Below are 26,799 nucleotides of genomic sequence, written 5' to 3'. Positions count from 1 at the left end.
TGAAAGAAATCATTTAATACTTTTCTTTAGCAAGGGCACACAAAAACTGATCAAAAGGGACAGTAAAGACTTTTACATTAAGAAACGTATCATGGTTTCATCCAAAATATGAAGCAGCACAACTATTTTCAACATTGATTATACATTATAATTAAAAAATGTTTCTTAATAGCAGAAATCAGCATATTAGAATGATTTCTGAAGGATAGTGTGACACTGAAGACTGGAGTAATAATGCTTTGATCACAGGAAAATAAATTACATTTTTAATCACATTTTAAGTCATTTTTTACAGCATTTTTCCTCAAATAAGTGCAGCCTTGGTGAGGATAAGAGCCCTTCCTTCAAAACCCCAAACTTTTGAACGGTTACACCTGAACTTATAAAGTATTTTGAGCAATATAGAGACAGTTGTTGTGTATTCGAGTCTCCTCAGGCTGTCTAGGAGTCTTAACACTTGACTGAAGATGCTGAAGGTGTGTATTTCCCAGTGACAGCGATCCAGAGGACGTGCAAATGTCTCATACCAGTCATGTCTTAATGACATCACGACAGGTAATTAGTCAAATCTCAGCCTGATAAGACGTTTTCACGTCATGTGTGAAAAGAACAACAACCTTGGTTTCAGCCCATGCCTTACAAAGACACCAACCCCCGATTAGCATCTGCACAAGACGACAGCTAAACATCTGCACAGCCTTTGGGAAGAGTCTGTACTCGCGATCCCCGGTGTGCCCTTTGACCCCGGCAGGGGCAGAAGAGAGATCTGCGAAGCTCTTGGCGAGCGTCGTTGCAAAGAAAGAAGTAGAAAAGAGGGTCTAGGAGGGTGTTGAGGCTTGTGAGCCCGTAGCAGATTCGATAGTAAAGGTAGAGGGAAACTTCCACTGAACATTGGTCTTTTTCACTCTCCGTAAGAAGCAGGGTGACAAATCTGTAGCCGACCACTAGATGATAAGGAGCAAAAATGACAATGAAGATGACAGTGATGACAACCAGGGTGGCGACGATCCTGCGGCGTTCGTGATCCGGGACAGACGGCGAGTTTCGTAGAGTCAACCCGATTCGGGCCGAGGTGTACCTGAACGTGAATAAAGGCCAAATGGTTAAGAATGATATGGTTATTATGATTGTGTTGAAGTAACATTCCTTTAAAGAGACAGACGTTGTATCTGTGTTCGTCATCTTTGCGGTGGCATTTTGCCGGTATGCTGATTCATTCCTGGGGCTGTGTGTGCTGAGACAACATGTTTCTAATGTGCAAATAAATACGGGTTGCTATTTATTTGCACATTAGAAACATGTTGTCTCAGCACACACAGTCCCGGGGGCAGTGACAGATAAGAGCGTCTCTGTGAGAACCAGTAAGTGACATTTCACCAACTTTACCGGAGGGCCAAAACAAAATATTACCATTGTTTGATCCGACTTTGTTTACTGATTTCAATCTTTTATTATGAAAAATGTGAACACGCATGGATGACAGTATACTTATTGAACACTGTTTTAACATTTATTCTGATTTTTTTTATTTATTAAAGAAAATATGATAACTAAAATAGATTTATGATCAATAAGTTATGTCAACATAATGTTTTTACATTGCTTTAACTCATCAAAATTAGTTAAGCAATTTTCAACTTTTTTTTATAAGGTTTACAAAATTCAACTTTAATATAATTTTTGTATGTTCTCGGGCGTGTGTCTTTCTGTTTTGGTGGGTCGTGGTTTTGGATGTTTTCATTTTCTCCATCATCATCCAGCTCTTTTCCAAGAAATAAGCTTAATATCTTCAGGCAATTAAAAACTGTTTTCTTCTCATGGTTAACCTACCTGGCTTACATATGGTGTCAGCCATTTTGACTCATGTGGTATCCAGAGCCTTTACCCACAATACATTTCTCAATGCCAAAAGACTAGCATAAGTAGAGTTACGCCCTTTTAGCACCAAAAAGGCACCAACTGACTTAGTTTGTTCGGAGTTAAGTCTTTTGGCTTATAATGAATAACTCCAAATTGGTTAAGCAATGAATTGTGTCCTTTGAAAGAGCTCATAAAGAGCCTTCAGTTGATATATATCTCCATTTCACCTAAAATGTCACTTACGCCTCTGGTTCTCACCCCTCGAAATCTAGTTTCAAACACGTGCCAAGTTCTTAGAAATGTACTCATGTTGGTTTCATTTTGTATGAAAAATGTTTATTCCATTTTTGTCTAACATTTTAAATTAATTATGCTTAAAAAGTTATGTAGTGAAACCTCATAGTAAAAATCTAAAATATAGATTTAAAATATATTAGGGCTGTCAAATTGATTAATCGCATCTAACATAAAAGTTTGTGTATATATATATATATATATATATATATATATATATATATATATATAATAATAATATTAGTTTTAGCACTTCAACTATAATAATAATAATAATATTTTTTTCCATTTCAACTAAAACGTATTTCAGTTTATTGCCATGGCAACATTTCTTATGTTCGTTTAGTTTATGGGTTTCAAGTAATATTTATGTTTTACTTTATTTACAACAGAAATGTTTTTAATAGTTTTAGTTAACAATTAAAAATCTGAAAAGAGGTGTACAGTCATGGCCAAAAGTTTTGGCAGTGTCATAAATTTGGTGTTTTGCAAAGATCGCTGCTTCAGTACTTGTAGATTAAAAAAAAAAAAAGTTTTACAAGTTTCTATGATATACTGGAAAACAGTGATACGCATTTAATTGAAAGGCTTTTATTGGCAAAACCTTTCAATATATGCAAAGAGTCAATATTTACAGTGCTGACCCTTCTTCACAACCTCCTAATTCACTCTGGCAGCTTCTAGGCCAAATCCTGTCTGATGCCGATCCATTCTTGCCTTATTGTGAGTAGATGATCACAATTTGAGGACTTCTACTTGTCCACAAGTTCTCTTTGGGGTTAAATCCAAGTTGCCTGACCACAGATCCAAAATTTCAAAGTAATGATCTCCGAGCCACTTCATTATCATTCTTGCTTTGTGACATCATGCTAGAAAATGCACGAATCTTCACCAAATTGCTCCTGGATCGTTGGGAGAAGTTGCTTTTGTGGAATTTTTGATACTATAATCTTTATTCCTGGCAGTGATTTTGGGCAGAATTGTGAGAGAACCCACTATACCTTGGATGAAAAGCAATCCCACACACTGGTGGTCTCAGGACTCGTAGTAGGGTTCACCTTTTCTTCTACAGAGTTAATCGATTTTCCAGATGTCCCAAACAGTCAGAAGGGGAAATAACTCCACAACAGTCTTCTGCTGTCAAAATCTTGTACTTCCTGGAGAATTTCAGTCTGTCCTTGGTGTTTTTCTTGGAGAGAAGTGTCTTCTTTGCTGGCCTTCTTGACACCAGGCCCTTGTCCAAAAGTCTTTCCCTCACTGTGCAGATGCACTCACTCACACCACCTCCTCCCAATATTGAGCAGCTCCTGGTGCTTGCCGGACAGTCTGGGACGTCCTGAAGCCTTCTTCAATGCAGTTGAAGTTGTTGAACCGCTCTCCTCGAAGTTCTTGATGATCCGGTAAATGGTTCTTTCAGTCAGAATGATAGTGATTCACCTGCCTAGTACTCGTTCACACTTTCCCATGTTGATGATTTGATTAGTGAAATGATGTTGGTCATTTTGGGCCAGGCCCAAAGACAATTCAATTTGGGTTTTGTGATAAAGTTAATATTTGTTGGCCAATGAAGGTTTTTGAAATTATTTAAAATGCATCTGATCACTCAATAAGCACAATGACTAGAAATCAACACCACAGCGACTGAAGTAGCAAACTTTGCGAAAGACAAAATGCATGTCACTGCCAAAACTTTTGGGCATGACTGTTGCTACTGCATGTGTGCAAGTTGCATTTTTAGGGCCAGATTCGGTAAACAGGGAAATTAGAGGCATAAGAGCACAATCCCATAAAAGCGCAGATGGGAATGGAAAGTTCTGTGGACGATCAAAGTAAAGAACAAAGCAATTTGCCTGACCAACGCAATTTACCAAGAACAGCGCAAATTAGCATCTGGCAAATAATGGCACAAATACCAGTAAATTATAGCACACCTTATAAAACGGGTAGTTGGAGATCTTGATTCTGACTGGTCAAATCGCCTTTGGCTAAGCCCCACCCCCCTTAGTTACTGTGGCTATGTCCGACAAACAAACTTAATCTGGGCTCTGGTATCAACATGGCTTATGCTGTGACAGCTCTTCCTGCTAAAATTTTATCAAACTTTTATAAAGCAGCAAATAAAGTGTCCGATAGAAGTAGGCAAAAAGGGGCTGCAATATACGTTCGAAGACTAAATTCACGACATACAGGTGAAACGCAAGGAACAACAAGGCATCCAAATAGAGGCAAAAGCATACCGGTCACAGTCAAAAAATGAACCACCGCATATCCTACTAATCGAGACGGAGGCTGGGACTAATAATATCAAGGAGCAACACTGTTCATGCAAAGCTGGGTAGGTCTCTATTCACTTCTATAATCGTTATTACGAAGCAAACGGACTACGCGAGTATAATGTTGTATTTATTAGCAGCGTGTGCTAGACGACACTTGTCAGGATTTGACTTCGGTTTTGGGAAGGGAAAAAAACGGACACCCCCCTCCAACCTCTCTGGGAAACGCTTATCTGTGTTACAAATGCCCCAGGCACAACGTTTAACCATATTTTTGATAAAACTACGACGATAATAGCCTGCCAAGACCAACATATGAGACGCCTGTGTTAAAGCCAATGGAGCGCTGTGAAAAAGTGTCGGACCTCTGTGGGAGCTCGTTCTTGGCTGCGCTGTGATTGGTCAATCTACATTCTAGGGTGTGGCTTAGCCAAAGGCGAATTATAGTCATAGACAGTAAAAGAAATGGACACAGCGACCCCGTTGATTTCAACGGAGAGAGTTGAAGCCCAACATGGGCACTCACTTCCTGATAGCCAAGCGTTCTGCGCAGGCTCAAACTGAGCTTGCCGACGTAGTTGTCACGTGAGCAACCGTTCTGACCTTCTAGTAGCTGTGCCGGGACAAATCTGAATTGAAATCTGAAACAAATCTGTTGTTGAAATATTTTGTCCCGTTGCTTTTATTAACTCTCTATCTATGGGCTTATCCCTTGACTTTATGCCTCCATGTCCACCCGATTGCCTCATAGACAGTAAACGATTGCCTACGAGCTTCTCCTTCTGTCTATACGGTAATTTTTCTACTGTGCGACAGAGCGTCTCGTGGTTATGACGCAATCGTTAGCCTATTTTTACAAAAACTGCTTCTACGGGGCCATAACGTAAGATACAAAGTAATGGAGCCTTTTATACATTGTCGTGTTTCTTTAGAAATAAATAATGGACAAATGGAGTCTTTGGACGCCTCAGATGTAAAGTTAATCGCTGTCAAAGTGACGCCAAAATGAATGGGAGTCAATGGGATGCTAACAGCAGGTGATAGCCAGCTACAATGGCGGCCCCCGGAGGCAGCTTCAACTTCCGGCTGATGGATTACCCCCTTGATTATAGTCAAGGGGGTAATCCACCAGCCGGACACTGAAGTCTCCCCGGGGGCCGCCATTGGCTAACAAGCCTTCACCTGCTGTTAGCATCCCATTGACTCCCATTCATTTTTGTGTCACTTTGACAGCGAATAACTTTACATCTGAGGCGTTTAAAGACTCCATTTGTCCATTGTTTATTTCTAAAGAAACACGACAATGTATAAAAGTCTCCATTACCTTGAATCTTACGTTATGGCCCCGTAGAAGCAGTTTTTGTAAAAATAGGCTAACGATTGCGTCATAACATGCGACTCTCTGTCGCGCAGTAGAGAAATTACCGTATAGACAGAAGTAGAAGCTCGCGCGCAATCGGGGGGACGTGGAGGCATAAAGTCAAGGGAGAAGCCCATAGAGAGTCATAAAGTTGCTCCTGCTGCTCATGGACATCTAATACTCACGAACTCCGGCTCTGCAAGAATTCGGAAGGGAATGATTCAGATTCCTCTTGGCACAACTACTAGAAGACGTACAAGTTGCTCACGTCACATCTACGTCGTCAAGCTCAGTTTGAGCCTGCGCAGTATGCTTGGCAATCAGGAAGAGAGTGCTTCTAATTGACTTCACTTTTCTCCGTTAAAGTCTATGCGGTCGCTGTGTCCATTTCTTTTACCGTCTATGATTATAGTGTTTTATTCACGATAAAACACGGCTATATGACCGCTTCACCCGGTGCTATGTATCACTACACAACACCCCTAGCAACCACTCTTAGCAACGTAAACATGTTCTCATTGATATTGTTCTTTGAAGGTTTTAGAGTAACGTTAGAGTATTGTGAGAAATCGAGTAAGCGATTGTCCCTGCATTTACAGTAGATATAGCATTTTCCATCAGCTCAGTCCTATATTCGTAATAAAAAATCTGTTTGAAAGTTCGCTGCGATATCTTGTCCTTTTAACAGCTAATTAGGGGCTTTCCCGTGCCCTGACACGCATCGTTGTCTTGCTTCTCCGTGTTCACAAGGTTCAGGCCTTTCAATGTAAAAGTCTTCTTTACTGACTGACTCACTCATAAAGTCTTTTGCCGCCATCTAAAGGCGAAATAATGTAACTTCTGTTGCAGTTCACAGTCAGGGACTATTTTTTCCAGCGGAAGGAAGGCTTTTAGTGATTTTTACTGTCATGAAAGTTGCCAGGATACATATTTTTTGGGCTTTAATATTTGTATTGTGTGGTAACTGGTAACCGTTTAAAAAAAATGATTATTGTTTATGTAAATCACCTTGCAAGATTCATTTAAATACTCTCCTCCCATTAATTGTGCGTTTGAAATGGTCAGCCGCAAAAATAACATTGTCCACGCCTTGTCAGCACTGTTTCTTCACTGAGTTTCTTTAGTAAAACCTGACAGTAGTTTTTAACATCAAAACAGGGTTTGCGCTGGCGCAAGCTGTTAGTAAATCCGGCCCTTAATGTGTTTTTAAATAGATTATTAGATCTGGATCCAATAAGAGCATTATTTCATTGACCCAGCTGCACTGAAACTGCAAAACATGTGCCTTTCACTTACCCTAGTATAGAGCAGGGCATCAGGAACCCTAACGCAACTGTGGCAATTTTGAAGTAAGCGTATCTGGTGCTAACAGGGTACTGCTCCAGACACAGCTCTCTCTGGGGCTCGAACACAGATGGGTACAGGCCAGTCAGGCAGAACAGAAATATCACCGTCCACACAACTACACCAGAAAGGGCTGCCACACGCACTTTCCGCACGCCACGGCTGCTAAGAGGATACACGATCGCTAGACAGCGGTCCAGGGCGATGAGGCAAAGGAAAATGACGCTGGCATAGAGGTTAACGTAGAAAACGTAGCCCACTAGCTGGCACGTCACGGACCCGTAAGGCCAGCGGTGGTCTCCCTGCAGGTAAAGGATCCACAGAGGCAAGGTGAGGAGCTGGAGAAGATCGGAAAGCAGTAAGTTGAGGATGTAGACCAGCTGGCAGCCGCCTCCACCAGACCGGCCCAGCTGGTACAGGCCCCACAGGGACAGCAGGTTGACTGGGAGTCCGATAGAGAAGGCAAGGCTGTAGATGTAGGTCAGACCCACTCTGTCATTTTCCAGAGGGATTTGGCAGCTCCCATTGGTCAGGTCTGTGGAAAATAAGGGGAAAGAATTGCTCAAATCTGAAGTGTAAATCGCTCAAATACAGTAGTCAACATTTGAAGTGGATCAAAAAGTTGTCCAAGACAAGAACGGGTATTGTTCAAAATTCCTGTATAACTTTGATGAAAGGTTTTGATCCACTTCAAATGTCGACTACTGTAGGTCAAATGCACAAAATATTGGTAATCCGAAAATATTGGACATTTTTGCCTTTCATAAGAATCAGTATTGGTCGATATTGGATTTTTAATCGTGCATGCATTTTTGCATTAAATTGAACTTTGTCATCATCTAACGTTCAACCTATTAAAAAAATTTAACAACTCTTTAGTAAATGAAATACTATTCAAAAGTTTGTTTTTGTTGTTTAAATGAATTAATACTTGTATTCAGCAAGGACACGTTTAATTGATGAGAATTGAGAGTAAAGACTTTTACTTTGTTACAAAAGGTTTCTATTCCAAATAAATTAACTTTCTGTTCGTCAAAGAGTCCTGAAAAAAAATGCATCAACATTTCCACAAAACTATGAAGCAGAGCAGCGCAACTGTTTTCAGCATTGATAATAATAATAATGTTTCTTGAGCAGCAAATCATCATATTAGAGTGATTTCTGAAGGATCATGTGACACTGAAGACTGGAGAAATTATGCTAAAAATACAGCTTTGATCACAGGAATAAATCACATGTTAAAATATAATAAAATAGAAAAGTTATTTTAAATTGTAATAAGATTTAATTTTTTTTAATTATTTTACTGTATTTTTTATCAAATAAATACAGCAAATAAATGCTATAAATGAGATTTAATATAACTTTATTTTTAATTTATTCAGACAAAACAGTACCAAATTTTAATGTCAATCATTCATGAAGAATGTATCAGTCGGTATCGGCCAATAATGTGCATCTCTAGTTGTTTTTGTTGTGTTTGTGTGCAGAAGAATGACAACTTACTCAGAATCATGGTTTCTATGGTTGTGACTTGTCCATGACATTTGAATCTTCAAACTCTTCATTAAACGTGTTGAACCAAACCTCTCCTCTCCTCTGAGTTTTTCCAGTCGCCTCTGACAACGATTAAGCAACCTTAGCAGAGCACAGAAACGTCACATCTATAGAAATAATGTTTGTCGTCAGATAAAACATTTCAAATATACAACAATCAACAGTTCCAGAATATGCATGTATTTATTAAAAAAGGAGAAATATCCTCACCTCGATTAGGTCTGGAGAGCGTCTTCTGCATGTCCAGCTCCATGTGCATGAACCTGTATGTGTGTGTATGAATTCGAGTGGAAAGTGTCCAACCAGGGGCTTGTCTGGCTTTTTGATCATTTCCCCCAGCAGGAAACCACTTCTACTGCTTTTGAGCAGCAACATCCTGAAGCCTTTCTCCTTCAGAACAAAAACACCCTCCTGCCTACAGGCCATTATGTGAGGCAGAGATATGAGAGAGTCCAGGCTGTTCTTTCAGACGGAAGGGCCACTAAGAGACAAGCTGTAACACCCTTACATTCGTTTCCATGTCCCCTGTGACACCCCTCTACCCCACGTTTACTGGACACTGTTTTGATTGGTGTATATCGACACAATGTAAAAAGCAAACAATAGATGTTTTACCAGCCAATGTACATTTGAGAACAAAGTAATCCTGGGCTGGCAATTTTGGAAAACTGAGGATTAACTTGGACTTTCACACACAACCATCTCTAGGGTTTACAGAGAATGGGCAAAAAAAGAAGAGATATCCAGCGAGCGACAGTTCTGTGGGAAAAAAAGCCTTGTTGATGACAAATGTCAGAGGAGAATAATTGGTTCAAGCTGATAGAAAGGCAACAGTAACTCAAATAAGCACTCGTTTCAACCGAGACCTGAAGAAGAGCATCTCTGAACACAGAAGAGCATCTCTGAACACAGAAGAGCATCTCTGAACACAGAAGAGCATCTCTGAACTCAGAAGAGCATCTCTGAACACAGAAGAGCATCTCTGAACACAGAAGAGCATCTCTGAACGCAGAAGAGCATCTCTGAACGCAAAAGAGCATCTCTGAACGCAGAAGAGCATCTCTGAACGCAGAAGAGCATCTCTGAACACAGAAGAGCATCTCTGAACACAGAAGAGCATCTCTGAACGCAGAAGAGCATCTCTGAACGCAGAAGAGCATCTCTGAACACAGAAGAGCATCTCTGAACGCAGAAGAGCATCTCTGAACACAGAAGAGCATCTCTGAACACAGAAGAGCATCTCTGAACTCAGAAGAGCATCTCTGAACGCAGAAGAGCATCTCTGAACACAGAAGAGCATCTCTGAACGCAGAAGAGCATCTCTGAACGAGCATCTCTGAACGCAGAAGAGCATCTCTGAACACAGAAGAGCATCTCTGAACACAGAAGAGCATCTCTGAACACAGAAGAGCATCTCTGAACACAGAAGAGCACAGAAGAGCATCTCTGAACGCAGAAGAGCATCTCTGAACACAGAAGAGCATCTCTGAACACAGAAGAGCATCTCTGAACACAGAAGAGCATCTCTGAACACAGAAGAGCATCTCTGAACACAGAAGAGCATCTCTGAACACAGAAGAGCATCTCTGAACACAGAAGAGCATCTCTGAACACAGAAGAGCATCTCTGAACACAGAAGAGCACAGAAGAGCATCTCTGAACGCAGAAGAGCATCTCTGAACACAGAAGAGCATCTCTGAACACAGAAGAGCATCTCTGAACACAGAAGAGCATCTCTGAACACACAGCACATCAAACCTTGAAGCAGACGAGCTACACACCGGTGACACTCCTGTCCGCTGAGAAACTGAGGCTACGATTCACACGGGACACCAAAACTGGACAATACAAGATTGGAAAAATGTTGCCTGGTCTGATGAGTCTCTATTTCTGCTGCGACATTCAGATTGTTGGGTCAGAATTTGGTGTAAACAACATGAAACTAGAAACTAATGTGTACAAGAAAGTGGCTGGCGAGTGTATATAAAATGATGCTTAAATTGTATTAATTTAAATATGACCAATTTCTAAACATGGCTGTTTGTGTGGTGTGCTATGAATGCTGCTTATTCGCTTTTATTCTGCAGATGTGAACATGTGGTAAATGAATGAGAGCAGGAAAGAATTCATGACCTGAGATAAGAAATACCAGGAAGTGGATTAGAACTGGAACAAGCAAAGATGTTGCCTATTGAACCTTTAATGATGATTAAAAACACATTCACAGTGGGGGAAGGAACAATATCAAGGCTGAACTGGGAATACATCTTGTTGGCTTCTTAATAGGCACTAGATTATGTGTTGAGGATTTGGTGAAGACACCACAGTCAGAATAACATACACTCTTAGAAAGAAATTGCAACATTTTTACCTAAAGTACAACAATTTGCCACTGGGGCAGTACTTCGGACATCTTTGTACCTTTTTTTTTTTTTTTTTTTTTACCCCTAAAAGGTTAATAGTAGTACCTTAAGGTAGCCTGGGAAAACCCAGACAACTTCCAGCAAATTTAGATTTGCTCTGAAAGTTAGTCTGGCAAAGAGCTCATTCAAGCTCATTTCCAATCCGCCGAAATCGCGGCACCAATCAGAAACGTTGGGGCGGGCTTTACACGATGACGCAGACTGATCTCATGAAATGGCGTATGTATGACACGCCAATTCGTATTTTCATTTTTGGCGTGCTATCAACACGCATAATCGCTTTTCAGCGTGTTTATCAACGCCTTTGACTTAACGTTATATTACTGTATTATGTATATATAAATATATGACCTACCCCAACCCCGTCCCTAAACCTACCCGTCACTGGGGTTAATACCATTTATGAGTCTTCTCCTACCATCCTAGGAAAAGAAATATCGCTCCACAGATGTAGATATAGATTTTGCTTCGTTTCGCTCGGACATTTAACGGCGTACACATACACGCGGAATCACTCGGACATTTAATGGCGTAGACATACACGCAAAAGATTTCGGCGTGGACATACACGCGGATACCTCAAAATGCGTATAGATAACACGCCACTTGAATTGAAAGTGGCGTGTATGTTTACGCAAAGTCATGATGTCATGTTGGATGACGACAGCGCTGGGATTTTGAAGCAGATTTTGTAGCCTACATTACAATGATGGATGCCGCCGTCGAACATCACTCGTTCCAATCAGCTATCGCGTCTGTTTTAAGCGATTTGAACGTTTCCTTTTTGTTAAAAACCGAGCAAAGAACAACACTCGGAGATGTTTCTCCGCCGCTCTGCATACGTCATCTCCTTCATCGCTCTGATTGGGTTTAGGTCTATCCGCGACGTCCGTTGGTGACGCCCCTCTGGAAATGATTTGTCTATGACGCTTTGCCAGACCATAACTCAGTTACAACTGAGAATGGTCTGGTTTTAACCAGGCTAACCTTAAGGTGCATTTTGCTACTAATATGCACCTTTTAAGGGAGGAAAAACTGTACAAAGATGTCCTTTTAAGGGTACTGCCCCGGTGACAAGCTGTTGTAAAGGTACCATCTTTGAGTGTAGTTTAAAGTACAATGTATATATGCTTTATTATTCCGTTTACATTAGGTTTTTTTTTTAGCAGTCACAACCATAAAGTCAGAACTATACTTGTTAATACCTCATCTAACACTGTAAAAACACACTAAAATATTGCTAAACAATATTCAGGCATTGCATGTACAACTTACATGTGGCCGACAGTTGTTTTTGTGAACACATCCACATTGGTAGCCACAGTAATGAAACAAGCGTATGTATTCACCATGTATGAGACTATCAGTGCATGCATTCCCTGGGAATCAAACCCATGACCTCGGCCAGAATGCATTTATCAGCAAATGTTTCGCCATTTCATAACTTGGGAAATCAGATTTCATGTGAAAACCCTGAATGGACCGTAGTTGGATAGAAAAAGATTTTTGTAAACTGCATGACATTTAATTGAGTTACACCCAGTTTTGCAATAAGTACATATAGAACAAGAGCATATCAAAAGTTCAGTTCAGTCCACCTTCCTCTTTTTGATTGACTTCCTGCCACACAAAAGCTTGCAGACATATACTGAGGTCAAAAGAGCAATCGCAGTGAACGCCAGTAGAAATGCCAACACATCTAGGTTGTGGTACGAGTACCAAGGCAAATTATTCGCCTCAGAGCGAAGATGAGCTGCTCCTTTGTGTCTCATGACATACTCAATCCAAAAAGTGGCACTATCAAGAGGAGACAAGGGCCGATCGCGATGCAACTCTGACAGTTTGCGGATGTTGCTTTGGTACAGCGGGTTCTCCAGGACGTCTTTGAGGCCTTCGAGGAATTCTTGCGACGTGAGCGTTGCGACGTGAAGCACTCGAGCCGCACCTCGGACCTGCAGCCGCAGAACGTTGTCAAACTGGTCAAAGAGGATCGGTAACGCTAAGACCGGGACTCCATGGTAAATCGCTTCAAAGATACCATTGGTGCCGCCATGAGATACAAACACGCGAGTCTTCGGATGGCCCAGGAGATCATTCTGAGGAAACCACTCTAGGAGTAAAGTGTTGTTTCCCAAGGTCGAGGGTCGTTCCCCATGGTACCTCCACACGACTTTCTGAGGGATCTCAGCAAAGGCTGTAGCAATGGCTTCTGTGATCGTTTTAGGGAGAGCACCGACCACAGCTCCTAAAGACATGATGACTACTCCATGCTCTCCAGAGCTCTGCATAAACTCTTCCAGATCCTCGGGAAGGGCTTGAGCCGGCTGACATTGAAAGCCACCGATGTAGACCACGTTAGGCATGGTGGGTCGTGGAAACTCAAAGACAAAGTCCACTCTCATCAACCAAATGTCAGCAGATTGCTGCACTGAGAGAAGATCAGTGCCAGGCGGGAAGTGGCGCTCAAGCAGTTCGCTGTAAATTGGCACGATTATGTATCGCTCCTGAAGTAGGCTGAACAGATGCCGTACGACATTTTCCGTCCGTTGCATGAAGCTCATGTGGTCGTGGAGCAATGAATTATACATTGGGATGTAGGATGGAGGTGATGGAGCGATTTGCATGTGAGCATCCCCAGCATTTAGCCAACGTACATTGTAAACCAAGGGAAGGTGGAGGAAATTGGCTAAAAGGACTCCGATTGGGAACGCCGGGTCTGTTAGAAGCAGGTCAAACTTGGCCTCTCGCAAGCGTTCGACAAGCGATGCATCATCCAAAATGGCCGAAATCATTTGAAGAGCTCCGTTGTGAAACACTTTCAGCATATTGGTGATATCCTTCTGTTGTTCAAAGAAACGAACGAAGGGCGACATCCTTTGCAGTGCTAGCGACCTCTCTATCAACATCTTAAAGTAGTCAGGGCCGACGTCTTCGGTCTCCATTGGGTTGATGGTGATGGTGTTGTAGAGGGAGGAATTCTCTTGGATGTACCAACTTTTAGACGGACGCACCACTGTGAGGCTATGGCCGTGGGTGTGGAGATTCCTCATAATCACTTGCATGTTCACCCAGTGACTGCCATCCTCGGGCAACACCAGGATATTTCCACCATGACAACAGCACGACACAAAGAGTAGACAAGTCAGTGCAGAGAGTTGCGTCGACCTCAAATCCATCTTTTAGAAAGCTGTAAATACACACACAGAGAGAGAGAGTGAGAGAGAGTGCAAGATGTTTACAATTTTACAGCCAGAGTATTTTTTAGTACATTTAGCATAAACAATAGACATGGTTGTGGTTGAAAAATGGAAATATACACAGAAAACACTTGTGGAAGGCAGAGGTTGGTCTGGATTGTATAAAAATGCTCAAATTGTGCCCCAAAATGTATACAGCCTTCATTTATTTTATGCATAGCTTATATCATATTGTTTTATACTCTGCCTGGCCACAAAAAAAGTCTCAGTTTGGATTTAAATAGGCAAATGCTTGAGAGTCTATGATTGGATCATTATTGCTGTGATTATTATGTTTCTAGCATGTTATATATTTGGTAACAGTTCTTCTAACCCTAATTGATGGAGTGTGTAGCTTTTCATTTCTTAAACAACCATGTAGGAAGACACATCATGGCCATATTCCAGGATGAACATGTCAAGATTCATCCGGCTCAAACTGTGAAAGAATGGTTGGGAGGATCATGAAGAATCAGTTTCACATGTGTATTGGCATGGAAAGTCCAGAACTTAAATTCATTGAAAGTCTCATTGTCATTTGTCATTGAAGCTGGACTCAATGGAAATAAATGTTGTGTTTATTTCCATCAAGAGGTGCATCAATTTTTGGTCAAAGTCTTGTATTGACAACGCAAGAGTCCAGCACTCTGTCAAGTCTCCTCCAGCACATCCCAAAGACGTCCAATGAGTTTGTCGTCCTGGAATATGGCCATGATCTTCCTACATGGTTCCTTCCTTCCTTTGTGTCTATAGTTAGAAGAACTGTTGCCAAACTGCTGGTCAGTGAATAATACATTATCATATAAGCTATACATAAGGCTATATACATTTTGGGGCACAATTTGAGCACTTTTATACAATCCAGACCAACATTTACTTCACATAAGAAATGTCTCATGTCTGAAACCACTTTAAAGTGCAACAAGTTTGGCCCTGACCATACAACCTTTCAGAATTTCATAATATTTACCAAAAAGCATCAGGACTGATTTATGAGAGCGCATTAAAAGAAAACAGTCAGAATGAAAGCATTTCTGTGTTTATGTTTGATCTGTCCTGCATCTACATCACTATCCTGGAATTACCTGTTCGTGTTTTCAGATAATAATCCATTTGTTAGCTGGAACAAATTATATCGTAGAAATCTCTTGAGGTAACAAGCAAAAACGAAAACTCTGCAGCTGTTCAGTACAAGATACTTGTCTCATCCTTGATGGCCGAGTCCTTACTGTTAGGAACTTCTCTCTTTCTCTTCCTTTCCTAAATCCCACATCAAATCCCCTCCAGCTCCTCCCACTGGCTTTCTTTTCCAACCTATCTGCACGGTGTAGCTCAAATATGCGCATTCAGCCCAACATCAAACCTCAAACACTCTATTAATCCATACCAAAATAAGAAACATACCATCAAGAGGCCGTTTAACAAGATATATCGAACCATGTGCCCACAGATATCACCTAACACATTATGAAAATATCGGCTTTTTAGCACATTAGTCTTGATCTTTGTTTGAGGCATTACCAGTATACGTGCTGAACAAAAACATTCAGGGAGGTTTACTTTACCTTTTGTATGACTCAGCCAATCCTGTCGACGCTTTGGTTGTCTTGTGCAAACACTGCCAAAACAAGCTTTGGATTTCCAAAATGTATACACACACATTCAAGATATGATCACTTCCAACCACACTGTGTAAGACAGGCCAAACCAGGCAAACGGCAGTGTGTTTCTTTGTTAAACCTCCTTCTCGTGCTGTGTAACATGAGATCTAAAGTGGCCCCTGGTCACAGTTTTGGATTAGCTTCCAGTCAGAGAGAGGAAAATGTCCTCACTGATTCCCTGTTTGCCTTTCTGTGAATCAATGTTAAGCTTTAGGTTCTGGACTGAATAACAAGGCAAAACTGGGGCGCTGCAAAATAAGGGCTATTAGCAATCAGCTCACACATTGTTTTGGTTGCCAAAAAACAGCTTGGATCAGTTATTCCTGGAGTGAAATGCATTTAAACGTTTAAGTTCTAAAGGTCACTAATCTGGAACCAGCACACTGAGTTTGTACTTTATAATCATGTAATACATTTACAAAGTTTTTTTTTTTTCATTGCATTGTAATTAGAGCTGGGCAACGATTAATCGTGTTTACATAATATATGTGTGTGTGTGCTGTGTATAATTATTTTGTATATATTAAATACACACACGTGCATGTATATATTTAAGAAAAATGTGTTATTTATATATAAAATATTTATATTTTATATATAATATAAATTATATATCAATACAGTATATACATGCAAATATTTCTTAAATATATACATGCATGTGTGTGTATTTATATATACAAAATATATAAATATATAAAATAATAAATTGTAATGCAAAATAGCGAAATGCAATTTTTCTTGAATATTTGAGAGCAATACAGTCAAAATCAGTCTTGCAGGACTGGTTTGGAGATCTGGATCAGCTACTGCTATAAAAACCCGGTCAGGTTTTACTAATCAAGATCCGCTTGTACATTAGAATATTAGAATAACTAATAATATGTAGTTTCAACTTAAAAAAAGTAAGTGTTCATGATACCTTAACATTTTAAGCTTAATGAACTTGGATTTTTGAGTCATCACAACAACAAAACTGCTAAATTTAAGTTGTGATAACTAATTGTACAAATCATTTTATACAGTGTAAAGAAACTTGCAAAGAGAAAATACAGCCTAAACTGAACTTGTTGAGACAGTCAACAGAAGTCTTGCCTCATCCAGACTACAAGCCTCCAAATTCCTGCTGTTTTTTTTGGGAAATTCCAGGAAGTGCACTGAACTATATAAGGCCATCCTGAATTGCTAAAATTCATACAGATTGCTGCATACTGCAAAAACATCAACCAAAAAAAAAAAAAAAAAAAAAAAAAAAAAAAAAAACTTTCTAAAATAGTGTGTTGGTCGTTTTCCAACAAAAATACCTAAACATCCTAAAACATTACACTACTACATAATAATAGTTATAATATTAATCCCATTGCAGTAATAGCCATATGTTGTAAAACAAATGCACTGAAAAATAAAAGCTTTTATTTTGACGGAAACGGCATCGAGCTTTTATTTTGAAGAAAAACATGGTTTACAAACTCATTACTCATTATTGTCTCATTACAATTCTAATATAATGCGTAATCGTCAAATATGCAGATGTGTAAATAATGCGTAACTGGGTAGTGGGTTCCTACATAGCCTAAGTGTTGTGACAGTAGCCTAGTTCTGCTTACCACAGTTCTACCAGAAAGACTCGGGAGAATAAATACTGTAACAATAAATACATTTATTGATAGCCCAGCAAGCAATAAAGTTCTTTGGCGTAGGCCCCGTCCATAGTTCGCAATCCGAGGGTCCGGACTCTGCATTTCCTGCCTGAAGACGAAGGCAGGGGCGCAGCCGACCCCCTGTGAGGTATAGGAAGGGACCATCCTGGTGGTGGTGGGGAGGATGGAGGGGAAGGGACCATCCTGGTGGTGGTGGGGAGGATGGAGGTGAATGAAAGCGTCAGCATCTGCGAACTCAAACATGTGTAAGTACTGGTCTTTTATACCGCAAGTATTAGACACGATTGGATAGATGAGAAGGTAATAAGTGACGTAGCAATTGAGTCTTCCTGGCAGAACTTAACGCTAAAGCTTCCATTTCTCTAATAAGGAGGTAAAGGCCAATACTTTCAGCTTCGCTTTAGGCAAGGCCAAATTTGGAGCAATGCCAAAGATGCCAGTAAACGGGTTTGGCTCAATCTGATGCTGAAGTACTTCAGACAACGTTTGAAACACTGATGTCCAGAACTCATTCAAGGTGGGACACGTCCAGTACATGTGAAAGAGTGACGCAGGTGCGCTCTTACAGCTATCACAGGTCGGGTCCACATCAGGGAACATACGAGCTAGTTTGGTTTTAGATATGTGAATACGGTGTACTACTTTAAATTGCACAAGAGCATGTCGGGCACACATGGAGGTAGAATGAATCCGATCCAGGACTGAATCCCACATGTGATCTGTGAAGGCAGAACCTAGGTCCTGCTCCCACATGGTTCTTATAGCTGCTAATGAGGGGCTATGCAACTTTGAAATAAGGTTGTAAAAAACAGAAATTGTGCCTTTTAATGTGGGGTTAACAGAAAGAAACTTATCGACAGGGTTGTCTGGGGGTTTATTGGGGAATTGGGGAATCAACTTCTGTATATAATGCCTGATTTGTAAAAATCTGAAAAAATTAGTCTTTACCAAACCGAAGTTTTTTGTCAATTGAGAAAAACTAGCAAATAGGTCATTAATAAATAAATCGCCAATGCATTTCAAGCCTTTTTTATGCCAGATCTTAAATGCACCATCCACCATCGAGGGAGCAAACAAATGGTTCGCTGCAATTGGGCTGAGAAGTGAAAAAATTTGAAGCCCAAAATTCTTCCTAAATTGGGTCCAGATTCGAAGAGCGTGCTTAATCACAGGGAAACCATTAGGAATAGCCGAGGAGAGTGGGAGTGCGGCGCTTAAGAGGGCAGATAGAGACAATGTGCTAATGGCGCTGGACTCCATTGTTACCCAGACTGGGGCTGAGTCGTCGAGGTGAAAATGCACCCAATACACTAAAGAACGAATATTAGCAGCCCAGTAGTAATATTGGAAATTAGGGAGGGCCATTCCACCTGTTTGTTTGGGTCTTTGAAGAAAAGCTTTCCGTAACCGAGGGTGTTTACCATTCCAAATATAATTTATCATTAAAGAGTCAAGGGCCTGAAAAAAGGATTTAGGGAGAAAAATGGGGAGACATTGGAAAAGATATAGGAACTTTGGGAGAAGTGTCATTTTAATTGAATTTATTCTACCTATAAGAGAAAAAGACAGAGACCACTTCGATAATATTTGCTTCGTCTGATCCAATAATTTGAGGAAGTTCGATTTGAATAGGTTTTTAAAATTCCTGGTAAAACATACCCCAAGGTAACTCAGATTATCTGTCACCACCTTGAGTGGGAGAGCAGTATACTTGAGTTTAAGTGCTTCTGTATTAATTGGAAAGAGTTCGCTCTTACTTAAGTTAAGTTTATAGCCTGAAAATTGACTAAAGACCTCTAACACAGTAAGTGCCTCCGGTAGGGAGGTGGCTGGCTTTGAGACAAACAAAAGTAAGTCATCAGCGTATAAAGACACCTTATGCTCGATTCCTCCTCTCCATATCCCCTGTATCCGTTCGTTTCCGCGAATGGCAATCGCAAGAGGTTCGATTGCAATAGCAAAAAGGAGTGGGCTCAAAGGACAACCCTGCCGGGTCCCACGATGCAAATCAAAACTACTCGAGTAACGGCTGTTTGTTAATACTGAGGCTGAAGGGCATGCATATAAAAGTTTAACCCAAGAAATGAAAACAGGACCCAGACCAAATTTTTCAAGGGTAAAAAATAAGTAATTCCATTCTACTCTATCAAATGCTTTTTCAGCATCCATAGAAGCGAGGCATTCTGATACAGTATTCTTGGGGGAATACAAAATGTTCATTAACCGACGTATATTATAAAATGAGTGGCGTCCCTTTATAAAGCCAGTTTGGTCGGGGGAAATGATAAATGGAAGAATATCCTCCAATCTGTGGGCGAGGATTTTGGCAAGTATCTTTACGTCCGTATTCAATAGCGAAATTGGTCTGTATGATGCACAATCTAGAGGGTCTTTATCCTTTTTTAACAACAGGGAGATACAGGCCTGGTAGAACGAAGGGGGAAGTTTACCTGAGACAAATGAGTCTGAGAATACTGAACATAAAAAGGGCGATAATTCAGCTGAAAATTTCTTTAAAAAGTCAGAAGAAAGTCCATCTGGGCCAGGAGATTTACCTGATTGCATAGATGTTATTGCAGCAATAATTTCCTTCTGCGTAATAGGTGCCTCAAGGCTATGCCTCAGGTCTTGAGAAAGGGAAGGCATGTTCAGGTTACTAAAAAAGGTTTCCATGGCAGTTACGTCTGCTGTACAATCCGAACTATACAAATTAGAATAAAATATTTGGAACTTTTCGTTAATAAGTTTCTGATCCGATGTTGTACACCCACTGTCTGTCCGTATTCCAGGGATAAGTTGCTTCGCTCTAAATCCGCGCAGTTGGTTGGCCAGGAGTTTACCAATCTTGTCACCATGCTCGTAAAAAGTACTTCTGCTTCTCAGCAACTGGTCGGCAACTTGACGAGAGGAAAGAAGGTTGAATTCTGTCTGGAGTTTTAAACGTTCTTTGTAAAGTTCAGGTGAGGGCGAATTAGCATATTGTCTGTCTATGTTCAGAATATGATCAGCAATTTCAGTTTGTTTCTGTTTTAAACACTTATTTTTGTGTGCTGCAAATGATATAATTTCACCCCTCAAATAGGCTTTCAGGGCTTCCCAAATCGTTGCATTGGACACATCCGGTGTTTTATTTATACTTAAAAAAAAATGTATATGTGTGGAGATATGTGTAAGAAAACTCTCATCGGAGAGCAATAATGGATCCAATCTCCACTGTCTTCTTGTACACTCAGCATCAGAGAAAGCCAATTGAAGGAGCAGAGGAGCGTGATCTGAGATCACAATACTTTCGTAACTGCATGACTTCAGGTCTGACATTAATGAATTATCAACAAAAAAATAATCTATTCGGGTGTAGGTGTGGTGAACATGAGAAAAGAATGAGTATTCTCTTCCGGTGGGGTATAAAAACCTGTACGGATCAGAGAGGCTATAATCAGCAAGAAATGATTTGATATGGTCAGCAGATCTGCTAAGATTGGCAGGGTTAGGGGAAGAACGGTCTAATACTGGATCTAAATAACAATTAAAATCCCCACCAAGAATAAGAGAGTGAGAATTGAGATCAGGTAGTTGAGAAAAAAATCTCTTAAAGAATTGTACATCATCAATATTAGGCGCATAGACGTTGGCCAAGATGACTGACTTATTGTAAAGTTTGCCTGAAACAATAATAAAACGACCATTATTGTCCGATATAATGTTTGAGGGCTCAAAAGGAATGTTACTATCAATAAGGATAGCTGTGCCCCTAGCCTTACCCCTGAAATTAGAATGGAAAAGTTGTCCACGCCAGCATTTACCTAAACGCCATTGGTCAGAGTCATGCAAGTGGGTTTCTTGAAGAAACACTATCCCAGCCCTGAGCCTCTTTAGGTGGGTGAAGACTTTACCTCTTTTCACTTGGTGGTTTAGCCCCTTGACATTCCAACTTACTATATTCAGATTGCCCTTCATCTAACTTAGTTATAGTAAGCTGAGAAACAAAAGAGTTGCTACGATGAGAGAAAAAAAAGCACATGAACAGAGTAGCAAAATAACGAGGAAAGGAAAAACCGAAAAAAAAGAAAAAAAAAACTAAAATAACTGAAAATACAGCAGATGGTAGCTTATCCGCCACGAACCCAATTAACTCCAACCCAACCCACCCTGACCCCACCCCATGTATTGCTCTAAACAGCAAACCCCAAAGGACCCTTACTAGTCTCACAACAAACATTCCAGGCTTTACTTCGCGATCTGTGCTAGCTCCCACATAAATCTTGTACAATTCACCCTATAGTAGCCTAGTAACATAATGAACAATCATATATATACCCAGCAAACAATCAAAATGACAACAAATCAAACAAAAATAGTTATCCAGCATATTCAGATACCAACAAAAGAAGCCGTGAATTAGTCAAGCTATCAAAATGATAAACAAAACAAACAAAAATTGTCACGCTCATCCAGCCGATTTCAAATACTAATAGCCAATAAAAGCGTGAGTTAGGCAGACAATCAAAATGCCAATAATGATAATAATTAAATTGTCACACTCATCCAGCTGATTTGAAATAAAGATAGAAATAAATAAAAGGGCGTGGATTAGGCAATGCAATACAAGCTACAAAAATAAAAATAAAATGTGTCACGCTCACCCAGCTAATTTTCTCATTTTAAAGGGCAAGGAGAGATAGAGAAAAAAGCGTGAGGTAACATCAGTCTGTGACATTGGCTGGGGCTAAGAATAGAACATTTGTCCACAGTTGTATACTCACAACCAAACGCATTAACTATGTACTCCCATCCAAAGTGGAGATGAAGTTGGATGCTTCAGAAACGGACCGCAACCACATCCTCTCTCCGCTCTGGAGAGTGATGCGCAGCTTCGCAGGGAAGAGGAGAGAGGGTCGGAGACCGCGCTGATAGAGCTCAGCCATAACCCCCTTGTATTCAGCCCACTGCTTCAAAACTTCCGCGCTGTAATCCTCATAAAACCGGAGCTTGTGGCCATGGTTTTCCAGCTCGCCTTGTTTACGTGCCTCTCTCATTATCAAGTCTTTAATCTGGTAACGGTGAAAGCGAATGATGACGGGACGCGGTCTCTCGCGCGGGCCAGGTTTGGGTGCCAAAGTGCGATGAGCTCTGTCCAGCTCCGGGGGAGAAGGGAGAACTTGATCACCAAAAACCTCGACGAGAAGCTGAGAGAAAAAAGCGGTGGCGCGCGCGCCCTCAACTGACTCTGGTAGGCCCACAATACGAACGTTCTGTCTCCGACTTCTCCCCTCCAAATCCGATAGTTTAGACTTCAGCGACTTGTTATCTTCCTGCAGTAAGGAACACGTAGCCTCAAGTTTCTCCAGGCGTCCGCAGACAACTTCCGCGTTCGACTCAAGATCGGTTATACGTTGTCCCTGTCCTGAGACCACAGCCTGGATTTTGTCTAGCTTAGTGTCCATGCTTGCGAACGATGACTTGAACTCGGCGGCTATGGCTACTCTGTGCTGCTCAAGCAAAGTCGAAATGGATGTAGCCGATAGGCTAACGTTAGCGTCACTGCTAACGCTGTCCGAGGACGTCTCTGACTCTGCCAAGTCACTTTTTGCATTTTTCATGGGTCTGGGCATTGTTCCGAACGTAGTATTGGTGTTATCGGCAATATATGTACAGCTAATTGATGAAAGTAGGGTTTAAACAGGAAAGATAGAAAAAGTAAGTGGGAGCTAGAAAACGAACGCACCTACTCCATGCTGGGTAACCCGGAAGTCCTCTGACTATTTTGACAGATGCACACTGACACTGCTCGCTCACTCAGAGCTCAAAGGGGGAGGAGTTTAAAGATGTGATTGGACCAGCCCAGTGTCAATCAAGAAAATAACCAATGGGCCGCTGATCTACGCGTTTTATGGGCCGTTCAGACAAAAAATAAATAAATAAATAAATAAGTATGAGATGTATCGGCCCACTAAGCACGTCGGCCCACCGGGCAAATGCCCGGTATGCCCGATGGCCAGTCCAGTTGCCACCAAAGTTTTAGCCTATCGTTACAATAGGTCAACAGAGGACGCCATTTCAACGGCACTTCACTCTGCCCTCACCCACCTGGACAGACAAAACACACATGTCAGAATGCTGTTCATTGATTTTAGTTCAGCATTTAATACGGTAATCCCCTCCAAGCTGATCTCCAAGCTCAGCCAGCTTGGAATCAGCACACCCATCTGTAACTGGATTTTAGACTGTTAAGTTAGATAACCTCTCCTCCTCCATCATCACCCTGAACACCGGCGTGCCACAGGGTTGCGTGCTGAGCCCTCTCCTGTATTCCCTCTTCACCCATGACTGCGTTCCTGCGTATGGGTCTAACACTATAATCAAATTCGCAGATGACATCACGGTGGTAGGTCTGATCAAGGATGACGATGAATCAGCCTATAGGGATGAGGTGCAGCACTTGGCTGTGTAGTGTGCCACTAACAATCTGGAACTAAACACCCAGAAGACAAAGGAGATAATTGTGGACTTCAGGTGGACTAGGAGTCATGCACACACACCCATCTACATTAATGGAGCTGTGGTGGAGCGTGTGTCGAGCTTCAAGTTCCTTGGTATCCACATCTCAGATGACCTCACATGGTCCCATAACACCTCCACCCTAGTCAAAAAGGCACAGCAGCGCCTTTACTTCTTACGGAGCCTTAAGAAAGTTCACCTGAGTCCGAGGATCCTTGTGGAATTCTACCGCTGTCCCATTGAGAGCATACTCACGAACTGCATCTCAGTATGGTACAGCAATTGCTCCGCATCTGACCGCAAAGCACTCCAGCGAGTGGTGAAAACCGCTCAACGGATCACCGGTACCCAGTTACCTTCCATTGAGAAGATTTATCATAAGCGCTGCCTAGGAAGGGCAAGAAACATCATCAAGGATGTCTCTCACCCTAACCATGGACTTTTCACCCTCCTTCCATCCGGCAGGCGTTACAGGAGCCTGTATACGCTCTCGCACCAGTAGGCTCAGGAAGAGCTTTTTACCCGAGGCTCTGACACTTCTGAATGCCACACCATCAATCTAACTTGCACCTGCCTATTACTGCACTGGACATTACAGTACATTACTCTACTCATATTTTGCACAGACTGAGAACATTTGCATTTTATTTATATTCTGTACATACTCTGCTTAGTACTGTATATAGCAAATCCACAGTACATTCTGTGAATCATAGCTTTATTTTATTCTGCACTTTATAAAACACTATATTCTTGCACTTCTGGTCAGATGCTAACTGCATTTCATTAGCTCTGTACTTGTACTCTGCATAATGACAAATAAAGTTGATTCAGAATCAGAATCAGAACCAATACCAGTCACATTTTGCAGTTCTCAGTACCAAAAAAACTTTTGAATTAAGTACTTTAAAAGAAAATGCAAGCATTTAAATATGTTTGCCAATCCAGAAACTTTGCAGAAACTTTGAAAAAAATGGAAGAGATTAAACATACCCGAATAAATATACTCTTGTCTTGCACAGCTTCTTCTATAGATTTTTTTACATTTTGAAGGGAAAACAAAAGTATCGATTAAGAATTATTTCCTGCAGTTACTATCCATTTTATATTGTAACAGCTTTTTTTTTTTGTTACATACAGTGTCATTTGACTATGATTGTCAATAAATAGAAACAAATACACATAATACATCAAGCAAAAAGCGCAATGAACTAACAAAATCTGTGCAAAATATGAAACTCAAAAGCTTGCGAATGTGCATAAGCTTTAAAACACAGAATGGTTTGAAATAAATTTGTGAAACTCTTACTTGTGTCTGCCAACAGGCGAGGCTTGCAGTGTTAAACTGGTCTATCTGTGCAAAGTTCAAATGTTCAGTGTTAATGTGACACACAAAGTGGTGAATGAGATTTTATTTAACTGGGTGCAACAGGTAATAATGGCTAACCATAACATTTAATCTTACTTATTTTTAGAACTGAGTGAGACATCAACAACTATCAAGTCTTAAACAAGCTACAAAATCATCAACGCAAACAACTTGTAGCCTAGATGACTTATATTGAAAAAGATCTCAAACATTCAGTTTTAAAGAGGAGGCGAGCTGCCAAAAGCAACAAAGGCAGGTGTAATTGCTGACTATGACTCCAGGCTATGACTCACTTCATAGACTTTATCACAAAGCCACAGCTTCCTCTTTCCTCTGTTACTTTCTATAGTTCAAATTACCTGGAAACAAAACATTCTGCCTCTGGGAATACTAATGTTATATTTGGAGCTGACTGAGAATATGGTACCTTAACGATTTCTCATATTTCGCAAGCTTCAAAGAGTGCTGCCTTGCCCTGACCAAATAGAAAATTTGCTTAAAAATGAATATAGTAGTGAGTATGTGTGTGTGATTGTGCATAGATATGACTATGTATTTAAGCAATTGATGGTATATGGGAAACGGTATGAAAAAGGTCACATGCCAATTACTAATTACTAATTACCCAGACAGCAACATAGTGTCGGCCCAGATCCGGCCCACATCTTGTACACGTGGATCCACACAGCCCGTATGTGGGCCGGATCTGGGCCGACACTATGTATGTTGCTGTCTGGGTAACCATATTTAGTTGTTCAAAAAGGTAAAAACATGATTGCCCTGTTATGCTATTTGAACTTATTTCTTTACTTCAGCTCAGTGAACAGTATTGGATTTTGAATTCAAGTTTATAAGGTTTAAAATTAAAGTAATCCATTGTCTTGACCAGTGTTGGGGGAAGTTACTTTTACAAGTAGTGCGTTACAATATTGCATTAAAAGTAACTAATTGCATTACTTTTTATGGAAAGTAATGTGTCATGTTATATTCGCGTTACTTTTTCATGTTTGTCTTTTAATAACAACAAAAAAAGTAATATTTTTTGGCAAATGTAACACAAAAGGTGAAATGAATAAGCATTAAGGCCTGTTCACACCGGGACGAATTTCGCGCGCGATATTCGCCGACGTTTAACGCCTCGTGACTAAACAAAGGGCGCCAATGTGAGTGTGCACACCGACGCGAAAAACGCCACGGGTAAAAGCGGCATTTTTTTAAAAACGCCTTGGGTTCGTTTTTTTAGTTTGACGTGCCGCATCAAAA

At 40.8% G+C, this 26,799-nt stretch overlaps 2 protein-coding genes across 5 annotated transcripts; both read right to left on the bottom strand.

The window, feature by feature from the left end:
• Positions 1-509: 509 nt before the first annotated feature.
• On the bottom strand, positions 510-9,355 carry si:dkey-165a24.9 (probable G-protein coupled receptor 132). 2 transcript variants are annotated; one of them, XM_056234773.1, is made up of 5 exons: positions 8,899-9,355; positions 8,638-8,769; positions 7,084-7,666; positions 629-1,078; positions 510-593 (listed from the first exon to the last, which is right to left on the bottom strand). In XM_056234773.1, the coding sequence occupies exons 2-4, from the start codon at positions 8,645-8,647 to the stop codon at positions 682-684; spliced, it is 990 nt and encodes a 329-aa protein (XP_056090748.1). In that variant the 5' UTR covers positions 8,648-8,769; positions 8,899-9,355; the 3' UTR covers positions 510-593; positions 629-681. The 2 variants fall into 2 exon arrangements, with proteins under 2 accessions (XP_056090748.1, XP_056090749.1); XM_056234774.1 differs by having other exon boundaries at positions 8,638-8,750.
• Positions 9,356-12,432: 3,077 nt separating this feature from the next.
• Positions 12,433-25,499, bottom strand: ugt5g1 (UDP glucuronosyltransferase 5 family, polypeptide G1). Of its 3 annotated transcripts, none has more exons than XM_056234769.1 (2): positions 25,477-25,499; positions 12,433-14,298 (listed from the first exon to the last, which is right to left on the bottom strand). In XM_056234769.1, exon 2 carries the CDS (start codon positions 14,285-14,287, stop codon positions 12,701-12,703), a length of 1,587 nt encoding a protein of 528 aa, XP_056090744.1. In that variant the 5' UTR covers positions 14,288-14,298; positions 25,477-25,499; the 3' UTR covers positions 12,433-12,700. The 3 variants fall into 3 exon arrangements, with proteins under 3 accessions (XP_056090744.1, XP_056090743.1, XP_056090742.1); XM_056234768.1 differs by lacking the exon at positions 25,477-25,499 and adding an exon at positions 15,913-16,201; XM_056234767.1 differs by lacking the exon at positions 25,477-25,499 and adding an exon at positions 15,433-15,875.
• Positions 25,500-26,799: the final 1,300 nt, after the last annotated feature.

Source organism: Rhinichthys klamathensis, unplaced genomic scaffold, assembly GCF_029890125.1.
Source record: "Rhinichthys klamathensis goyatoka isolate OS25496 unplaced genomic scaffold, OSU_Roscu_1.1 h1tg000405l_1, whole genome shotgun sequence".
NCBI lineage: Eukaryota > Metazoa > Chordata > Actinopteri > Cypriniformes > Leuciscidae > Rhinichthys > Rhinichthys klamathensis.
The sequence above is the reverse complement of the archived record's forward strand: the minus strand, read 5'-3'. Positions and strand labels throughout refer to the sequence as shown.

Excerpts from the sequence above, each read along its gene's own strand:
- ugt5g1 (XM_056234769.1), bottom strand. The coding sequence starts at position 14,287 with ATGGATTTGAGGTCGACGCAACTCTCTGCACTGACTTGTCTACTCTTT.
- si:dkey-165a24.9 (XM_056234773.1), bottom strand. Across the intron at positions 1,079-7,083 it reads ATGCCCTGCTCTATACTAGG|GTACACCTCGGCCCGAATCG; the intron begins GTAAGTGAAAGG and ends ATTCACGTTCAG.